Genomic DNA, 21,903 nt, shown 5'->3' on the forward strand with positions numbered 1-21,903 from the left:
TCTAATTCAGGTAACTTAAATAGGGGATGAACATATACATGGAATCAAAAAAATATGTATTTATACTGGCTTAGGTTTTGCATCTACTTCTGGAGTAAGTTATAATGTGACTTCTTCAATCAGCATTCCTGGGTAGAAGAGTTTACCTTTTTTAAAAAAAATATTTACCATTGAATCCATGCAAAAACAGCACTTAAATTTAAGGCAGCCAAAGTAGCACCACTTCGTGTGGTAGCTGAGGATGATGTGTAGGCAAGGATGCTTTCTCTTGCTCTCTGTTTGAGCTGCTACTGCTCGTTCTAATTAGGAGACAATTTAGCAGGCTGAGTTGGACAAAGACTTAGATTTTATGTGGCCTGGTGTGCATTACCCAGCCTGAAAGATTTCTGCTTCTATTCCATAACTATGTGTGTAAATACAGCTGCTTACGTGCATCTCAAAAGTAAAAGTGTCTCAAATTTTGAGTGGGATCTTACAGTGGTGAAAACTGCTCTTATTACCCTAGTGCAATTCTTGCAATAAAAGCAAAATTTCAGGTTAAAATCCTGGAAGGTGTTATTGTGAGGAGAGATGGAAGAGGACAGGTTATGGGGAGTTCTTTTACTTCACCAGCGCCTGCCTTAAATATGTAGTGATGTGGGATAGGTGTTCACTTAAAATCATCAACCAATTCACTTTTGTATCCAATGAAAACGGGAAGATTTGGAGTGAAATAATTTTATACCTCTTAATTAAAAAACAACAAAACAAAACAAACAAAACCAACAAAAAAACCCACAACAAAACAAACAAAACCCAAACCCAAACAAAAAAACAAAACAAAAACACCAAAAAAAAACCACAACAGAAAACAATTCAAAAGTCCCAAACTAAATAAATCCAATCACCACACTCCCAGAAAACATGTGTTTTCATTTGGCAGGGGATAGGACCACTGGATGAAATCAGTATTACATAAAGCAGATGTGCCTAAATTAAAAGAAGTTAAGCTGTGCATAATATGTACATTGTTGCAGGCTTTTGTCAATGATGTTCCCACAGTTCATGATTAAAGAACATCACACAGTCCCTTGATTTTGAACAATTAAACCTTCCATGGCTGCGTCTATAGATAGATATTCCTTAAGCTTAGTAAGGGGACAGGAGCGTGCACTAGCACTTGGCTAGGATCCTCTCCCTTTTTTTGATTACTTAAGAGGGCTATTCAGGACAGAGTATCAGCCTATATGAATACTATCAACCAGCTTGAACAAGTCAGATTATTTAATTAGCCCTAATAAGATGCTTCTATTTTTATAACTTATTTCTGTGTGCTCTTGCTAAGAGTAGAAGGTCCAGTTTCAGATTTCAAATTTTTCAGCTCATGTTGTTAATTTTGAGGGGTTTTATACCATGACTCCACTGTGTGCTCATGCTAAGAAAACACAAAGGGGCTCTGAAAAACAGTTGAAGTTGGGTAATAAACTTCTGCAGTCCTGACCTGCAGGTTTCAGGTGTAGGATATTTATGATGTTCATGCATGGTGAACATTTGCTGTTTCCAAAAGGTGTGTTGTGCACTTTTGCCTTAGACCACTGATAATCCAGAGGATGGTTATTTCTTTATCACCCATTTTGTTCAGATGTTTTTCTTGCCCCTAGGGCAGGAATGTTCCCCAGCCGTCATTTGAAGACTGCTGTAAAATTAGTGTCTTGCTTGATGTCAGGTGCTGTTAAAATGCAGCTGATACTTATTTTGAGCTAGATGCTCTGTCAGTGTTTTACCGAGGTCCATATACTTAATGTAGTTTTATGTAATTATTTTTTGAAAGGAGCAGGAAATAATTTTGTGAAGTAACAATTAAATCAGATGCACATATTTAAAACAAAATCTTTTAGAGCAGCTGTGTCCAAAATCTGATACCTGTGTCATGAATGTACCTTCAGTGTGTTTGAAAGGGCTCTGATTTAATCACAAGGGTGGGACTCCTGCTCTGCCCCCCCCCAAAAAAAAAATTAAATTCATTTGCAAAGAAAAAATATGCTTTCAAGTGTCAAATTTTCAGGTCTGAATTCAGTCAATGGGTTTTTCTTTTCTGGCTAAACTACTCCTGACTAGTTTCAAAGAATAAACTCCCCAGTTAAGGAGTAATTTCGTGCTTTGTAAAAAAAAACCACAAAAACCAAACCACCAAACTTCACTGGTGGTAAATGCTGGTTTGTGGCTTGAAGCTTTGGCTGTTGTTCTGGTGTCAGTGAAGAAACAGTTAATTAAACAAAGATCAGTCCCAAGGTGATGCTGAAACAGTATATGCATTTGGAAGCAAAGTTAGGGTGTTTCAAAAGCAGAGGGTATCTTTGTGAATTATGGTTTCAGCCAATACTGTCCAAAACAAATGTGGTTTGGATAAATCCAGGCAGATGACATCTGCCAGGTCACATTTCAAGATCTTCTCCAACCTTAGTTGCAGGTGAACAAGCAAAGAAGCATCCTCTTACTTAGCAGAGAAGTCTATGTACATGCTTAGAGTGTTGTGTCATAAATAAATTATTTTTATAGCAAATAAGGCTTTATAACTTTTGCTCTTGCTTTATTGCATTTGCTGCTCTACATTCAATATGTACAGCATTGGCACAATATAGCTTGCATGCTGGCTACTGCATTAGCAGAAGAAATAAAAACTGTTCCAAGACTGTGATACTTTGATACTGGTATTGTTAAATACCAGGAGAAAAAAAAACAAACAAAAAAACCCCCAACAGTTGTTGCATTTCAGGCTGTTGTACAAAATTAGGAAATAATAGCTTATAAATAAAGCAAGTTTAGTTCTGGAAGATACCAAGATGAGACAAAATTACTGTGGTTTCCAAAGTACCAAGGTTGTTGGTTTTTTTTGAGTCAGCTTTCATGTTAAAACAGAACTGTGAGCAAATCAGGATTAACAATATAAATAAATGAAAAAACAAGGGGCTTAGGGGGTGGAGAAGAGGGGCAATAATAAAGAATGAAAATATACTTGTACTATTTTAATATGGAGGATGCTGATTAAATTAACTCTGCACCTAGGTTTAGGCAATGTTGAAAAAAATTCCCCTCCTTGCTTCACAATTGAACATTGAGCCATACACTGAAATAACATGGAATTAAAAAATTATTTGAGAGAAATTTAATGTAGATTAATGTTGTTTTGACAAATGTGTTGAGTAAACTGCTCAATGTAGTAATCCGATTTGCCTACGTATGTAACTGTCTAATAAAACAGATTTATGCGTGGTGCTAGAGAGCACTGCATGCAGTAACTGCAGCACTATGATAAGCAGGAGAGCCTTCAAGAGATAGGCATGACATGGAATAGAATAAAAATAATTTCTGTTAAGTATCAAAAGAAAAAAATGAAGGAGTCTAGTTTAAAATTAATAATTCACTTGCCAGTTTCAAGCACATTTCAATATTACGCATGTTGCATTAAAGTTGCTGTAGAATGCAAGGAAGGTCTTGGATGCATGATGTGCCATTTTTTCCCATGGACATAAATTGTGGTAGGTGGATACTAGCTCTCCCTGCAAAACTGGCCTGTTGCTTTGCAGTGGACTGAATCCCTTGTCTAGTTTTTTAACCTCTTTCCGGTGGAGATGAACCAGCAATAACTGAGCCAACCTGCTGAAGTTGCTTTGGATTTGTCTCACAGTACATAAATTTTACATGAAAGGTCCTCATACTTAACCTTCATATGCAATTAGCTCCTCCTCAAACGGCAACCTTTTTATAGCCAATATGATCTTTGAGTGGCATAACCCAAGACGTGCAGCAGATGGTACATACCATTACTGGGCTACCTCCACTGAGGTGACTCAGAAGAGGTGTGGAAGAGTACTCATTGAGTTTTCTTTTACCCCTTTTACAACACAAATTTGGAGTAAAGTAGGAGAGAGGTTTTCATGTAAATAGCTTGAAAATCCAGCAAAACTTAGTGACTTTTGTTATGGGAGAGCTGATGGCAAAGAACTAGTAACCTTTTGCCAGTGACCCAGCCATTAAGTGAATCTTTGACAGAAGAGGTTCCCTGTATTCTAGCTTAGATGAAAACCAGATCTGTCTTCTCCACCTATGCTTGTTTTCCTTTCCTGCTTACTGCTTGGGAAGCCTTTTGCGGAAGAACATAATAAGGCTCCTCATACTTATTGTTGGCTTTCTTACCTTTCCCTGGATTTGCACCTGATGGGAAAACAAAGCAAAAATATTTTTTAGTGCATTACACTGAACTGAGCACATAATTGCTTAGTTTAACATGCTCCTTTCTGTTACTTTTGGTATATTGGATCCAATCAATGCTCCATTTCAAGGAGAAGACATGATCTGTGTATGGTTGGTAGGGAAGCACAGTGCTGTTCCTCCACCTGGGGCTCCTCCACTGCTCAGGAACTGCAGGAGGCATTTCGGAAGGTGAGGTTAAGGAAATATTACTGTGGCACAGGGGGTTTAGAAAGAAACTTCTCTAGGCACATACGGAAAATGAGGATCAATAGAACTATGTTACTGGTAGTTTTGGGTATGTGCAGTTAGATGGAGCCCTGGCAGGAGACTGTTTGCAGATTGCTGAAACCATCAGTCTTGGTGTTGGTCACTGTTTTTTCTTGTCATCTTCCATCTTTTGTGACTCTTACGGAAACACACAGGCCAAATATTGCTGAAATTCTCAATTAGAGAATTTTATATTAGCGCATAGAGAATAGAATTGTGTTTGGTATACATTCCTTCTTTCCAAGTTATTGTTCAAAATATTAAGCCTTTTTTCTTTATATTTGCGTTTTCTGTTGGAAAAAAACAAACATCTCAAAATAATCTCAGAGACTTGTAACTCTGTGCCTTCTATCCCTTTCATTATTGACACACTTGAAAGTTGTGAAAACTTGTTTCCAAACAATTAATAAAAGAAACCCTGCAAGTGTGATACTGTCAAGCTGATCACAGAAAAAGGTGAAGCTCATGACCTGAAAAGTAGTAGCTTCGGAGTAAGTCTCCTGTCAGTGCACTGAAGAGGTGCAGCATTATTTTGAATTTTTCAACTTTATTAATCAATAAGACCAATATTTTTCATAGTGAAGTTAAGTATGAAAAAATGGGTATTTTATTTTTTTCCTTTTTCCTTTTTTAGTTTTTAAAAGCTTGATACATGTAGCGTTGGATCAAGGCACATACAAGACTGGCCAAAGGGCGTACAAAGCACTTTGGTTTTTAGTTGAGAAACAAATGATTATGGCAACAAAGAATGGCTTGGGGTTTAAACATGAAATAGCTCATAGTTCAGTAGGAAGGCAGAAAGAAACATGTTACTTTACAGATTTATCAAGGAATTTCTGACAAGTGACAGTAATGGGCAGTATTCCTGACTGTAATGGCAGTATATAGAACACATACCTGTATACTGTTTGTGTATACACTTTCAAACATATTTATTCCCCAACTGTCTGTTTACCTTCATGACTACAGATTTTGAGATCTTGCTTATATTGCCTGGGTGGTCTTTTCTTGTCCTGTTCCTTTTTAATTTCTGAACTGCACTTCAGCCCTTTTTCTGTTTAAAGCAGGTTTTAAGTGTTGTCTCTCTCCTCCTGCCCTTGCCTCCCAAATGCCTGTGACCATCCATCACTGTTTTCTCTGTAATAAGCAGACCACTGGTTTTAATAACCAGAAATTGATCCCTAAACGATATCCACCCCCTTGGTTTGTAGAGTCTAGTGCATAAAAAAAAAATAAAAATCCGTGATAGGAATTTGATTATGCTTTCCTCCAGGGATCAATTTCCACCCCCCCTCCATGTGTCAATAGCTTCAGTCTCATGCATGTCATCGATTTGATTATTTTCTTTTAAATTGGATTTCACCATTCTTGAATGGATATATCCAGACAGCTGATATTGCCCATTACTACACGCATTTTTGTTTATTGAATATTGTTGTGGTTTACAGATTTAATAGACCCAACATTAGAAGTTCTCTGTGTCTTTGCAACCACTTCTTGATTTTCCTGATTTGCCAGGTTCAACATTATTTTATTGATACCAAAGTGAAAAATGGCCTGTGCTTACACTTACAAGGATCTCAGATGAATGTTCTGACTGCTCAACACGGCAAGAAAATTCACTTTCACAGTCAACAAGTCATCTTACTCAGTAGAACACAAAAGTTAAATGGTCTGTAACTTCAATATTAGCAAGGAAAATACAGTACAAATTACTAAAAAATACTAAAATATAGAATTGTGGTCAGGTTTCCCCACTACATTAATCGCAGCAGTAGCCTGAAATTTGAAACTTTTAATAAAAAGTTCTTAAATATAAATTATATGGCAAATGTACAGTACATTGCTTTGTCAGTCTTTTAATCCAGTGTTTTGCAGTAGAACAGCAACCATTAAGTCAGTCTTTTCTCGTTTTCTTTAAAAAACAAAACAAAACCAAAAAAACTAACAAAACCCAAACCAGTCTTTTGTGTCCTTCAGTATCATGAGTGTGAATGATCTGAATCTGGAATACCACTGTCTCTGTAGCTCCTGTTACTACTGCTTTCACTGTGGCTGTTCTTGTACAGATTCATGCCGTTAGGTGGGAAAATGGTGTGTATTACAAATTCCTCCTTGGACACTTGGTCGTTGGTTATTGGTATCATCTGGAAAGAAGTCTCCCTGATTTCTAGGATGGAGTTATCCTTCTTGGTTCCTGCTTCGGCGTAGTCGTCTTTTCTCCGGCGTCCCTTGCTGTAGGTGCAGTTCCGGGAGAACAGGGACCCGTTTCTGTGGATGTACCAGCAGACCAGGGCCAGCAGCGCGATGGCCACCAGTGCTACCGCACCACCGATGATGGCAGCCAAGGGCAAGCTGGAGTTTTTGTAAGGTTCTTTCTCCTGCTCCCGGTTGAGGGTTGTGGTAGGGTTGTACATCTTAAGAGGTGCTGTCTCAGTCTCGATGCATTCGGGTGTTTCGTCGGAGAGATAGATGTTGCTGGTTTCCATGGGAACCATGCACACACGGTATGGTGATTCTGGTTCAAGAGCTGTGAGCAAATAGTCATTTCTGTCACCTGTAACTATAGTTTCAGTTATAGATCCAAAGGCAGGGCTGTGACCCATCTTGAGCCAGCTGAGTCTTAAAGCAGTCATTGGTAGTGCAACTTTCCAAGAGATGTGAATTGTCTCCGTGCTTACAGATTTCACAAATATAGTAATGACTTTGCGTACTGGGCTTGCTGTGGTTCTGTAGTTTTTATTTAGGTTGGGAGTCTTGATGTCTGGTTGTTTGGTCACAGATACTGGCCAGTGTCCCTGGGCTGGGTACAGTGTGTTTGGTACCGCAGTAGTGATTTGGATGGTGCTTATCACGCCATCGTCCTTACAATCAAATAGTTCTGTGTTGAGGTCTTTGATAGCCATTCCACGGACTTTCTCTGGTGCCTGACACATCAGTCCCCGTACGTTAACTTTTAAAGGCAATGACTGTAACCAGTCGCGCACCCATTTCATTTTGCACCCACAGTGCCAAGGGTTGTTGCGAAGAAACAGTTGAGTTATGTTGTCCAGATCATCAAAGACACCCTGAGGTAAATTGCTAATATTATTGTTGGACATATCTAGTCGATACAACTGCCTTAAGTAAGAGAAAGCATTGGCCGGCACACGGTTGATGTGGTTCTCTTGAAGATAAAGCTTTCTTAAGTTTGTTCCTGGCAAATTTACCGGGGCAGCTGTGAGCGAATTGCGGACCAATGACAGTTCTGTAAGATTGACGAGATTCATGAAGACTTTGTCTCCTAATCCATGATTATTTAGAAGATTTCCGTCTAAAACAAGGCGTTTTAGATTTGTAAGGTCTTGAAGGGACGGCTCTGAAATTGTGGAAATACGATTATCATCCAAGCGTAGCTCTTCTATCGTTTTAGGCAAACCCCAGGGAATGGTGCTAAGGTGATTTCGAGAGAGAAAAAGAAGTCTGAGATAGATGTTGTCCCGGAAGGCTCCATCCTCGATGCTAACCGCAGAAACGGAATTATCATCCAAATGCAGTTCTTCCAGATAAGGAATTTGTGAAAGTGAATCATAAGTAATGGTCCTTATGTTATTCTCCTGCAAATGCAGTTCCTTAACATACTTAGGGAGGTTAGTGGGGAATTCATCTAGGCTGTTGTGGTATAAATAAATTCTTTCCACCCTAAGCAAGTTCTTCAGTTCTGAAGGAATCCCAGCATTATTTATTTGATTGTTCTGAAGGAAGAGGGTAGTAGCATCCTCTGGGATTCCTGTAGGAATAGACGTCAAATCGCGATCATTACAATATATGAAACCCACATCACAGCGACATACTGAAGGGCATGGTTTGGCACTAACAGAATGAAGTGCCATGTCAAGGAACAGCCCTATTTTAGTCCAAACTAGGAAGATGCTCCACGTTACACTAATCATGGTCAGGAATGATGAGATTTGTATACAGTTCTGATCTTCAACAATCTAAAAAAACCAAACAAACAAAATTATCCAGATCATCAGTGAAGAAACTGCAATGAAAATTCAACATTACAGCAGACATCTGAAACAGACATATTAAACCAAAATTCAAGCTTGCAGACATGTTTTTACTTTCTTTTCCTTACATCAATAAGTGTACCACTACTTATACTAATTCAATAAAGTTAAAAGGTTAATCTGCATAGTAAATTGACTTAAAGTAAATTGTTTTGCTTAAGCGAAGGCTCTTTCTAAGGATTCCTTCACATTTCATGTGTAGAGACAATCTTTGTTCACAGATACCAGTTAAGTACAGAGCTGAAGTCACACCAGAGTTCAAGTAAACCATTCTATATCTGAAAGATAAGAAGTAATTCCTAAGCCAGCTAACTACCCCAGGAGCCCTGAAGTGAACTATAAACTCCTTACCAAACCCACAAGTTTAGTGGTAGATATTTTGGAGGTTCAAAAAAGTCCTTAATGGCAAGGCATTAAATGCAGACAAAAGAGCAAGGGTCAGCTAAAGACTTTTTTCCCCAAGGTTTTCCAAGTGGTCAACATCATGTTGTCTGTCTTAGAAATACTGCAGCCTGGTTTACTTGGTTTTTGAGCTGGAATGTTCAGAAAGGTGAATATTACAACTGGTAGGTAGCTAACAAACTGACGTAGCTGGTAGAGCTAGGGCTTTCTAGTTGACTGGATGGAATATTTTGTGACATGCCTAATTTAATGTTTAAATATTTGCCATTCTCAGAAGTCTTCTTACTAAGCAGTACACAATAAGAGTCTATCTGGCAGGTTTAACCACATTTTCCCATCTTATTAGTTCAACCTGTGCAGGGTAGGGTAATATAAATTAACTCTTGAGACTGAAATTTGTAGTCTGTTTGTATACTGAGCTCAGATAATTAGCATTTTTATAGCTTTTAAGACAACATCATTCAATTACTATTGTAATTAGGGTTGTGAGAACTTCTGCAAGATGACCTATGCATGAAGCAGTGTCATGACCTCTTTCTCTTGTGGGTTCATATATTAATTGAACTTTATTCTCCGAGGCACAGAAAAGGAAATAAATTAATATTGATCCTACCGTATTTAAAAGTATGAGTAAATTTTGTGCTTGAGGATATCCAGTAAAGGAGTGTCTTTCTCGTGAGGCACTCTTTTGGTTTACTCCATGGAGCTGTTTTTGTCTCAACTGTGTTTACTCAGATGGTCCTTCTCGGTGGTGTGTTTCCTGGCTCCTGGCACGATACTCAATGAGCATTCCAACCAAGATTTATCATGGTACATAAGCACACCAGGACAGGGTGGAGAAAAGCTTCAGCTTCCCTCTATTTTTGTCCTCGTGTAAAGTCTGTGAATGAAGAGCCTCTTTTGTTTGGTTTAATGCCTTTAGCAGGAATTACTTTCTTTGTAGCTCTTACGAACTCTTCTTTGCAGCGTAGTAGTCGGAGGTGGTAACTTCACTGCCCCGTGATGGAAACTATTCATTATGCTGAGGCTTGAAGGATGGTAGCCCCTTCAGAAGGTCAGGAAAGAGGCTACTTTTTCCTCTCCAGAATTATCCAAGTATAAACTTTGTACAGTAGCTACATCCTGATAAATCCACACAGCGAGAGAACCATTTTCTGACTCTCACTTTTTTAACACTTCTTCCAAATTCGTAATGCAGGAAAGAATTACTCCTGTGCTGCAAGAATGCAAGTTACTCTACTGCAGAAACAATTCAGATGGTTTTCTTCATTAAAAAAACCAACAGAACAAACACACAAAAAATATTTTCTTCCCAGAAAACTCCCCTTTTATAGCTTTCCTTGAACTCTTAGATTTCCTGCAAAAGTAAAAACAAACAAAAAAATTGGAATTAGTAACAACCAGAGGACACTAGTATTCAGAGTTATGTTGCATCCCCTATATAAATAATTATATGCTTACTGACTAGCACATCTTCTTTTCCCACAATACTGGTATTTCAGAAAGATACAGAGCTCTTAAGTAAAATGTTTTGCTGTTCAGTCTCAATTTACAGCATTTTTTGCTGGAACAATATTTTGCTTTATTTCAGTAGCAAATAAAGTCATCCTGAATTGACAGACAGTTAAAAAGTATTTGTAAATGATGGTTCCCACCTGATTACAAATGTCAGCCCTGCCTCCTTGGAGGAGGCCAGAATGGTTGCTTCCTTTGTGTTCTTGGTAAACTGAGGTAGGTGATGATGTTTTCCTTGGTTTTAACTGTAAAGGGAGCTAATTACCATTCAGTAGTTACTGGATGAACAGGGAAATGGTTTGGCTAAAATATGGTATTAATGTTTTACATTTGCAGGAGGTTGATTTTGAATTTGGGGACTAGCTAAGTAAGCTTCTGCATCAACTCTTTGACAACAGAGATACATACATGGATTTTGTCCATTAAATGGCCTTCACTTGTGGTCTGAACTTCTACACTATTGTACGTCAGTTTGCACTGTGTAAGTGGTGTTAGATTAGTATTTTAGCTGATTTTTCTAACTTAAAGAAAAAATACAAAAAAATTAATCTTGGCTGTTCCTATTTCTTGAAGAACTCTTCATTACTTGGTTATTTTTTATGGTATTTTTAACCGGGGCTACTTCGTATCACTACTCCAGAAAGCATCCAGTGAGATAACAAGTCTGTGTTCCCTGAGAGCATGTGGTTTCTATGTCTGAAATAGAAGTGGGTGAATCTAAAATGAAAAAAATCCTTAAACCTTATTTGCTTCTCTTTTGTGACAGCATGGTGTCCAGAGAACTGAGCACAATCCTTGGGAAGAAACAGCATGCTGAGTAATGCTTGCTTAGCTGCCTTCCTAGGAGCTTAACTGGAGTAGCTTCTGGTCCTTCAGAAAATGTTAAGACTTAAAAAGAAATAGTCTGTTTAAAAACACTCTTTTTTGCAACTTGAAGCAGGTCCATCATGAAATAGCTCAGTCATACTCCTGTAGCAGCAGGAAACACGCAATGATACAAAATTATTTACATAGATAAAAATTATGCTGCTCTTTTTAAGATTAAAAAAGTTTACCATTACAAAGGGGGGGGAAGAAAAAGCCCCATACTTAGAGATGGTGTGGCTGTCGAGTGAGGGAGGGGTAAAGCCTTTTTTCCTCCTGATGCTGTCTTCATGCTCATCAGAGCTTTGTTTTTGCACCTTGTTTTCAGCAATAGTGTAATGAAAATAGTAACTTAAAATGACAGAACCCCCACTGTGACATAAATAAGTAATGTATGCTTTATTTAAGGCAAAAACTCAAGTCTGTGTGGCTACATTTTAGAATATAAGGGAATGCTTTTTTGTTGTTACTTACGTAATTTGGGTAAATTATGCAATCATTGTAAAATAAACCAAAAAGGCTCCATATTCTTGCAGGGTCCAGTTTTCTTGGTGTCTATTACTGAAGTGGGCAAAGAAGTTCAAGCTCTATTCCTGAAACTTTATTACAAACAGCTGCGTAAGAGTCTCTGAGGAACTAAGGTGAAGTTGTGATAAGAGGGTATTTTCTGAAAGTATATTGTGAAGCAGGAATACGGATTTCTTAAATAGGCATTTGAAGGTTACAATACCTTTTGAGTACTTGCTAAAAAAAAGCCAAACCCAAACATGAATTTTCTTCAGAGCTTTTAGAGCTGCAAGAAACATCTTAGTCTTAAGCAAAACAGAAGCTCTAGTATGCATATATTATATATACACACACAGAAGAGAAACTGAGTTCATTTGTTTTACCTTCCCAGCACATAAAATGTTTCCTCTTTGCTCCATTTGATAGTCATGCTTTCATTTATTGCCACTATTATAATAGCAGTAATGTGTAGGATTAAAATAAAAGCACTAAAGCTCATTAAGTTCTTGGAATTTTTTTATCCCTTCTCTCAAAATTACATGAAAACAAGAGAAAGAAAAATAAAGGCAGGTCTCTTTGGAGAAGACAACAGTGTTTCAAAAATGTGGATTAAGACTATACCCCCCACTCCCTTTTTTTAAACTTAGAATAGTTTTCTTCAGGTTTTGATTGTTTGATATCTAGCACTTCCCTTTTATATCTCAAGCCATAGCTGAAAACAATGTTTTTGCATATCAAAGGCTCCAGGGATCTGTCTACAGAGAAGGGAATCCTGCTGCCATGCTCCAACTTTCCTCTTTTTCAGCTGTCTCTAAATATTCCCTGACATCCAAGTCATTATAGCTGATCCGGCAGGATGAAAAGAAAAGTGACCCCCACTGGTACAGACACTGTCCAGGTTTCTGCAGCATCAAATTGGGAGGCTTCATGGACACATGGTTTTGAAAGAAGCCATTGTTTTTGAACAGAGCAGATTTTAGAAAGTATGTGCTAATATTCCCTTTTAAAAGCAAAAAAATGACATTTTGGTAACAAAAGTAACACTAGAGCAACCAAACAGCAGCTTTTTTTGCTTATCTTTATGGCAAGTTGAATGTTTTCATGAACTTTCCTGAACTGCATGGTTAAATTACTTTTCCTGGGACATTGCGTAAGCAAGTGTATTACTACAGATAGTGGTAATGTGTGAGCATCATGCCTGCACTTACTGCCGTGGTACAGCTAAGCAGGGAGACATCTTATTTTGAAAAGTTCAAAGTGATTTGCACTATACAAGAAAAATATACCAAAGAATATTGCATTTACTAGAAGATACTGAGTCTGCCTGCACTCCCTGGCCTGCAGGCAATGGTCAAAAAAAAAAAAAAAAAAAAAAAAAAAAGGGAATAGTTTTTGTATATTTGAAAAGTTAGGAGTTAAAAAAAAAAATAGTAATTGCCAAACTATCTGTTCTTTCCATGCTGATAAAAATTGCATAAAATCAAGACCTGCCTCACCTGAGGTCACACAATGCTTATTTGAATTTCTAATCTACCTCTGTGTTCTCCAGCAGGAACTTGGGTAGTTCAGTGGCTTCTTGCAAACCATCAAAGTATCAGGGAAAAAGGAAACAGCCCGGTATTTTTAGTTTGTAAGTGACAAGAGTATCACTTCAAGTTAATATCAGAATATGCATACTTGATAAGCCTAACAATTTTGCTTAACCTGTGTACTTACATTCCAGAATTACCTCTCTATTTGTTTATAATCAGAATGTATCAGAAGCATAAAATATGCTTACCATCTTTTAAAATACTTGTGAAGTCTGTCTACTGCATATATTGTCAGTTTAGCTTACAGTGGTCGTCAACCTGCCTCTTAAATAGTTTCACCAACTTTTGTTTTTAAAGTTTTTAAGTGCTAATCTACACTTAAAAACAATGCCCATGCTTTGTTTTCTTTAAGTGTATTACTCAGGTTAGTTGATAGTGACAGCAAAATGCTTTCTAAGCACCCTGTCTAGGAGCTGCAATTTCCACGATCATCATATTTCAGGAAGGTGCCCCAGTCTTTTGTTTGGTGCTAGGCAAGCAGAAGGTCCTCTAGATGTCTTTCCAAGGGGTAAAGAATGCAAGGGATTTTGTTAAAGTGAGAGTGAGTCTTTCAGTCAGGTTGCATCTCTGTTCTGGTGAAATTTGAAGGTTTTTTCTTCTGCTGGAGAAGGTTTTATTTACTTGTAGAAAACTGTATTCCCCCCTTGTCTAGTAGTTAAATATTGCTTTTGTCTTCTTAGTTCTAACTCAGGTGTCTTAAAAATGCGAATTTTGATGTGATCTTCCCTCAAATGCAAGTGACTGACTGAGAAATGAATTCTGAATAAAAGCTTGACTCCACGCCTAATATGAGCCAAACCAGTATTTGCTGTAGAGGATGAAAATTAACTGAAGAGTTTTTCTCTTCTGAAGTTTACTTTTAAAACATCTCCTGGTTTTGAAGATGCTAGGTTGAGAAGATCCAGACTATTATGATATTCCCCCTCCCCCCCACTCTCTTGTTTTGACTACTCTGCTTCTGCAAAGGTTGCAGGTTCAAAAAGCACTTTGAGGGGGAGTGTTTCTTGTTTGGTGTTTTAGTGCTCTGAGTTTAGCCAATTATGGCTTCTAGGTTTTCTTTTGAGAGCTGCTGCTGAGGTAACTTGCCAGTGCTTAAAATACAAGAATAGAGAACAAATGCTCCTATTGTTTCAAGGTAATGTTAGGGTTTTTTCCCTCTTGACAAGTTTAGGTGGAATTATACCTGATAGGGAGGTCCTGGCACAAAACGTCTGGCATGTAAAAATAACTACTCCAACCCTGGATACATTTTCACTAGTTTTCTTTCACTTTTAAAACAATTTCTTGCTTATCTCCTGGTTACTAAACTTGCTCCTCAAAACACAAGACTTGGAAAAGAGTGAAGCTGTGAGATTGCTTGAATTCTTACAGCTCCTGAAAGGGGAGAACAGTGTTTGTGGTGATGTAATATATTTACTGAACACTCCTCGAGGTGCCTGCCCCGAGTGATATTTGGTCATTTATTAAAAATAAATGTAAGCAATCACATATTAATTCTTCTGTGCACTCCTTTACTTTGAAGTGATTAAGGAAAAGAACTTCAGAAATAAGTAGCCATTAGCATCCATGCTTCCTGCTAAAAGGAGACAAAAGATGGCCATCTACCAACTAAAGCCACTTCAAATAATTGCAATGCCAAGTTTGCAAACTCCAGCTATGGGTTTGATTACTCACTGTTGCTTTACATAATATCTTTCAACTTCAAATTACTGGTTACAAAGGGAAAATGAAAAACAAAACAAAACCCCAAACAAAACAGAAACCTAAACCAAAACCCACCCAACCCAGAAATGTGTCTTTATTTTGTTCTTGCTATAAAACGTATACACTTTATTTCTGGATATTAAAAGCTTGCTGAGAGTTTACTACAGAGTTTTTTTGCCCACTGGGGGGTGTTACACGCTACAAAAACTGCTTTTAAGGGCCACAAGTCAGATGGTTTTTGCTGCTGTCCAGTTTTCTCTGCTTTAATTACAACAAAGACTCCTGTTGAGAAGAACAGAGGCAGTTTCCAAAGGAGGGGGAATAAAAATAAAAAAATTCAAAAGAATCACTCTTTCAGAGTTTGCAACAATCTTATTTCCCATGCTGATTGTATTAACTACGGTATTTATCTGATCGCTCTCCAGTTAAAGCAAGTGGTACGAATGTGCAAAATAAAGAATTAGCATTTAAAATATATGCCATGGGTTGTCACTGATTCTGGTATACAGGAGGAACACAGAAGGGAGGAAAAAAATGCAGCTTTTAGAAGTGATTAAACGTAGATGGAAAAATAGAAAAGCTTGATAGCAGCATGAATAGAAGGATTAGAATAACCTCAGTATATTTTAAGATAATTGGCTTTTTATAAACCCAGGTATACATTTTGTTTATGAAATATTTGAAAACCTATCTTAAACAGGGCTGTATTGTATGCTTTGGAATAAATTAAAGGAAACTCAAGAGTTTTTGTGGTTTTTTTTTGTTTGTTTTAGGATGTTTTTTTGGTGTGGTTTAGTTTGTTTGTTTTTTTTAAGGAAGGGCACTGAAACCTCTTAAATATGACCTAACGTGTGTCATATATTGAGAAGGAATATACATACTGATCTTTCTGTTTTATAGCAGATAATTCTTTTCTTTGTACACTTGAATTGACAAACGCATTTTTCACTCTAATTCAAAGAAATGTTCATTAGGACGCCATATCCCCAGGCAGTAGATGGTGAGCATAATTGATGCTTCTATCTTTTTGGGCAGTACATTTTAGGCAAGGAAATTGGGGTCAGGATAATGAACTACTGGTTTTCCATTTATTATTTTTTTTTTAAGTCTGAACATTTCCAACCTCTTGTTTCTATACTTTTTTTTTTTTTTGTCTGCTCAGAGGATTTAATTGAAAATCAAAAACGTGCATAATCTTTTTTTAAGTGGCAATAAGAAGAGGCATTCAGCAGACGTGCTCGTTTGCGGAAAAATACGATTTAATTGTAATGTAATTCTGCATTTCGGTGCGAACCTGGTGTACAAAATACTCCGCTGAGCTCTGTTAACTGACCAGAATTGATCCCTTGAAGAAGGGAAGCGACTTGCCTTCAGTCCCAATTAGCAACCCATGGCTCACAGCACTCCACGAATTAGTTAATTACACGCGCTCCTCGTCGCGTTTTGCAACACTCCTCGCAAGTTGGGAGTGGATGCGCCAGGGTTGTGCTCAAACCCCTTTGCGGCCGGAGAGATGAAAATTTAGGCGACCTCAAAGAGAAGGACTAAGCCAGGAAGGCAACTGTCTGTGCAAGGAGCGGAGCTTTTATTCCTCAAAGGGGTGATCTTGAAAACTAGGCAGGAACCAAAAAAAAACCCCAAACCAACCAACCCACGAAGAAGAAAACAAAACCCAAAAACCAACCCCCAAACCAACAAGCTGTGCCTGGATGCCGTACGCTATGGCAGATGCTGGGAAGCAGGAGCGCTGCGCTGGGAAATGCAGGGCTATTCGGGCTCGGCTGTAGCAACTAAGTTGCAGCTCCGAATTGTGTTGGAGGGAACCGGGAAATCGGGAAAAGGGAAAGACTCCGGCACGTCTCCCCGTCGTGAAACGGTTTTCGGGGCGAGGATAACACAGAGATGAGGTGTGCAAAGGAAGGAGTGGGCGAAACATTTATTGGCGACCCATTTATAACTGAATTTGCCGCTCCTGTAGGCGGGCAGACAATTCCTTTATAAACGGAAAACAGCAGAAAAAGTTGGTTAAAACTAGGCAGGGCCCTTCAGGATGTCAAGGAGGATCAGCCGCCAGCTCTTCTCCCCAAAGAAAGTGGGGCGTCTTGGAAGGAATTTGGGCCTGTTGCATTCTTTCTTTTAACGTATGTGCGACCATTTTGTTCCCCATCTCCTCGCCCGCAGACTTTGTGCGTGAGGAGAGACAGCACCACCGCGCTCGCCCCCCGCCCCCCCCCCCTCCCTTTTTTTTTTTTTTTAATTTATGCAGCAAGGAGGGGGGGAAGTTTTACAAACCAGGGGAGAAATGCGGGGTAGGGGCAGGAAGAGACCTTCATCCCCTACCTCGCCCCATCGAAACGAAGGGCTTGGGTCCCAGGGCCGGCGGAGCGCAAGGAGCCCCGCGGGGTAGCTCTGCGCGGTCCCTCCGCGCTTCTCTCCGCTCCCGCGGAAGGCGGCTTTGGGATCTTGCTCCCGGGCAAGGCTGGCACCGCGCGGCCGGTTTCAGGAGCAGCCCGAAGTGCGCGGCGGAGCTGGGTGGGCAGAGGCCGGCCGGCTGCTGCCCCCGCCGTGCCCGCAGGGGTGGCCGCGGCGTTCCGCGCTCCTGCGCGCCCTGCCGCGCAGCCGGCGGGCAGCTCCCCGCCGCAGCGCCGCGCTCGCACCCCGCAGCTGGCGAGGGGGTGTGCGCGTCTGCCCAAACTTCCCGCCGCACCCTCCTCCAGCTCCTCTCATCCCCTCCCGTAGCCCGATCGGCGCAGCTCCCGCGGAGAAAGGGCTTCTCTCCCGCACTTACCTGCGGGGGCGCGGAAAAAGGGGGCGATCCCTGCTTTACAGCGCGGCCGCCGCGGTAATTCCAGTGACGGCTGGAGCAGGCTGAGGGCAGGACGGAGCGGCGGGCGCGGTGCGGGGCGCGGAGCGGGGCGCGGAGCGGTGGCTGCGCTGGCGCGGGGCAGCCGCGGAGCTCGGCGCGCGCCCTCAAGTCGCGGCGGCAGGCGCGAGCCGTCGGGGGGCGGGGCCAGACGTCACCGGGGGCGGGGCCGGCGGCGGGGGCGGGGCCGGCGGCGGGGCGGCCGCTAGGGGGCGCAGCAGGCGGCGCCACGGGCGCGCGGGGCGGGGGGAGGGGCGGCGGCGGCGCCCGGTCCCTGCGGGACCCGGGGAAGCGGGACCCGGGGGGGGCCGGGGCGGCTGCGCCTGCGGGGCTGTCCTGGCTGCTGCTTCGTTCCCCTGCCTTGTTTGTCGGCGGAGCGGCGGCGGCGGCGCCGCTGCTGGCTGTGCTGGGCGGCCGGCGCGGGCGCCCCGTCCCCTCAGCGCTGCCCGTTCCTCCCCGGGGGCGGGAGTCGGGGTCCCCGCCGGGACCCTCAGCCCGCCCGCCGCCGGGCGCTGGATCGTCGGAGGGCGGGGGGGGGGGTGGCTGTGAGGGGTACACGGGCTTTTCCAAAGAGAAACGCCGCTAAGTCGGTGTCGCCCTGCTCAGCCGCTGCGGGGAGAGCCGGCCCGGAGCGCCGCCCTCCAGACGCGGTGGCCGCGCCGCAGCTCCTCGCTGGCGGCGTGGCAGGCTGCGGAGGCGGCTGCGGCGGGTTTAAAGGTTTGTCGTGAGGTATCAGCACCTCGTGCCTTTGGAAATCAGCGAGTGGATAAGCAGAGCCTGGCTTTGGTGCCCCACCCGGGACGGCGCTCCCTTGGAGATACCTTATCACGCCTGGCGAGACGGAGACCCAGGAGGGCAGGGGCCGGGCCTGGCAGGCGTCCTCAGGGATTTTCCGCTGGGAAATAAACTTTCTGCTCTTCTAACGAAAGTAAAGCTTCACAGCAGTCCCAGGACAAGCTAGAAAATATATTCCCCAGATGTTTTTTTTTCTTCATAAAACATATTTTTACTTTATTCGTAGCTTACTGACTTAGAGAAGTAGCATTGAATTTGGCAGATGCAGTTGATGTTTTCCATCAAAATGGGGCTTTCTTGCAAGGTAGACAGCCACTGCCTCCACCAGAGTCCTGTTCTCCTTAGCACTTAGGTGGTGTTGGCCATCTGCTGCTTCAACGTGGTGTTCTTCCCTAGCACCAGGAGCTGATGTCCAGGGAATGGCAGGCTCCTGGAAACCGTCTCGGCTGGCCCCAGTTGTGCTGTGGTTGCACTTTTTGCTGGTATCAAGATGTTAAATCTAGAGAGAGCTTGGTTTCCTTAAGGCCTATGGAAATCAAGAGAAAGTTGCATTTTCTGTATAATGTTTGCATATTTAAATTCCCTTTGTTTGCCTTTTGAAAAAAACAAATACAGACAAACTAGAAACTGTCAAATCTTTTATCAATAATACTTTTCATAGATTTTTGAATGCTGCGTGGTGTATTTGATATTTAGATGTTTGAAATATTATGTGCATGCTGTATTTATTCAGCTAATTAAAAAAAAAAATAAAAGATCCCAGATTGATTTTACTTGAAGAATGAGGGAAAATACTTTTTTTCTGTCTAGCACTTCAATTCTAATCTTTCCCCAAGGAGAGTAAAACCTAATAATAAAATTGACTTCAAGTTAAGGTACAATTGTCTGTATTGATAGTTCTGGCAGAGTGAGCTGTGCCCTAACCAGCTCAGTATATACAACTGTATTACATAAAGATCTTATATGTGTGGCTGTATGGATACGTATGTACATGTACCAGACAAATATGGGTACCCTTGGTTTTACAGCGTCTTGTCGTGTGGGCAGAAAAGTGGGCTATGGTAATGCAGAAGGCCTTTTGAGATGCTGTGAATATCCTATAGATTTTTTTTTTTTTAACTGAGATTCTGTTAAGATTATAGTAGCATTTAAAAAAAATAATCACGTATTTGGTATTTCTCATGCCTTCCTTAGTTGTATTAGTTAACAGATTCCAACATTATGTTGCTGTGCCATTTTTCTAAGCCATAATTTATATCTGTGGGATATTCATAAGATAGAGATATATATGGTGAGGATTCAGCTGTCTCCGTTTTATTCTAAGGCTGGCCCAGTGCTTATGGCACTGGTTAGAAATTACAGTAAATATTCCTGGAGAATTCCAACAAACGTGAGAAATAATTAGATTTTACCAGGTCACAGCTGCACTAGAGTACTGAAAGGTCTTTAATGTGCTGTTGCAAGCAGATTTTTTACTGTATTCCTTTGTGTAAACTCCATAAATATATTTCTTAAGAACATGGATAGCCTTTAAAATACTCTTCACAAAAAAAACCCAACCCTGTTGGATGTGGAAAGCTGGACTATGTTCTTTATCTTCCTCATGAAAGACAGAAATTCAGGGCCTCTTGAATTCTAGGAGAATGGAGAAACTTCTCCATTGGAGTTACTCATATGTGGGGAATAAAAATATACACGTGGAATACAGATGTATCAAACCTTAGGAATATAATGAGATACTTTAATTGAATTTCTGAGTTAAAATTGTCTTTTAACTGTATTTTGTTTATAAAATTAATTAATGCTACTGACACAGAGATTGAAGTTCTTGTCAGACCTATAGGGAAATTGCCTTTCAAGGACACCAATCTTGTTAACTAACACTTGGTGGGCTGAGAGAGTTTAAAAGGTGACAGATGGGAAATTCAGAGTACTTACACTACATAATGTGTTTCAAAGAGTTTTAATGCAAGTTTATAACACACATTTGTAAGGTGTTATTAGGTCAATGTCATAATGATACTGCTGCTGTGGGTTTTTTTTTACTGAGCACCCTGATGGTAGGAGAAGAATCACAGTTCTGGGAACTCCCTCAGCCAAAGGTTGACCTAAGTGGCTCTTGCTGTGACTTGACAGGCGTTTTGGATCTACTTTGTCTTGCTGTAAATCAGGTTCCAGTCATAAACGTTTCTGGGCAGGACATTTATGAAATGTTAAGAAACCAAACACATTGACCAGCAAGGGAAATTGAATCTGAGATCACTCATCCTCAGCACAGAGAAGGGGAGGGCTGACTTCAAACATTGAAACTGAACCATTGCTTCTTCAAGCTTCTCAAGGACAGATTTCTTATAGATAAAGCTGAGAGTAATAGTTTGATAGTCAATGAAGTACCCTGAAATGAATGTTAGTGGTTTTTAGCTTTAGTCTTTTATCAGGCTATATTGATTTTTCAAAGCAGGCTGTCCCAAATCCAAGCCAGGCATTGGTTGATTTGTAGAGACATCTAAGAAAAGAAAGCTCTTTAATATATGAATCTTAGTATGTTACATGTCCTGTAAGGTTTTCTGGTATTTTCTAATTACAGTTTATTGGGAAATACAAATTCCAGTTTTTATTAGAGTTTAATCTTTAAATGTTCTGAAACAATTCAAGATTAGAATCCAGTTTTGGATGCATTCCTTCAAAAATAAATGCTGGTCAAATACAGCTTTCAGCATTGTGTCAGTATATAGAGTACTTTCTCAAAGTTGGTGCAGCAGCTCTGTGTCAAATGTAACGAAAATGAGAAGGTAATCATGCAAGTCAGTTCACAGGGGAGCTAAAGAGGTATGAAGAATCCAAAGCTAAATACTTGTTTAAAATTAGGTGGGCTCAAGAGTGCTTTTTTACTTTTTTTTTCCCTGAACCAGCAGTGTTTAAGAGATAATAGTTGTGATTATTCTTTTGAGCTGTCTGTAAGGGAGATGAGACCACTGCACCTGTGCTTTCTGCCATTTCTCCCTCTCTCCATTCTCACTCCCTGTGCTTCTTTCCAGCTCTCCTAAACAGCCCAAGGGAAGAGCCCTGTCAACTCAGAAACACCCCTGATGCAACCACATCTCTATTT

The 21,903-nt window shown here is 40.6% G+C and overlaps 2 protein-coding genes across 9 annotated transcripts in view; one reads left to right on the forward strand and one right to left on the reverse strand.

Moving 5' to 3' along the window:
* Positions 1-21,903, forward strand: part of MACROD2 (mono-ADP ribosylhydrolase 2) — an 890,240-nt gene that overhangs the window by 98,582 nt on the left and 769,755 nt on the right. The gene's annotated exons all lie outside the window — the stretch shown is intronic.
* Positions 5,897-18,058, reverse strand: FLRT3 (fibronectin leucine rich transmembrane protein 3). Of its 2 annotated transcripts, XM_051613301.1 has the most exons (3): positions 17,925-18,058; positions 9,568-10,311; positions 5,897-8,477 (listed from the first exon to the last, which is right to left on the reverse strand). In XM_051613301.1, the coding sequence occupies exon 3, from the start codon at positions 8,430-8,432 to the stop codon at positions 6,483-6,485; it is 1,950 nt and encodes a 649-aa protein (XP_051469261.1). In that variant the 5' UTR covers positions 8,433-8,477; positions 9,568-10,311; positions 17,925-18,058; the 3' UTR covers positions 5,897-6,482. The 2 variants fall into 2 exon arrangements, with proteins under 2 accessions (XP_051469261.1, XP_051469262.1); XM_051613302.1 differs by lacking the exon at positions 17,925-18,058 and having other exon boundaries at positions 9,568-11,175.

This window comes from Apus apus, chromosome 3 (assembly GCF_020740795.1).
Source record: "Apus apus isolate bApuApu2 chromosome 3, bApuApu2.pri.cur, whole genome shotgun sequence".
NCBI lineage: Eukaryota > Metazoa > Chordata > Aves > Apodiformes > Apodidae > Apus > Apus apus.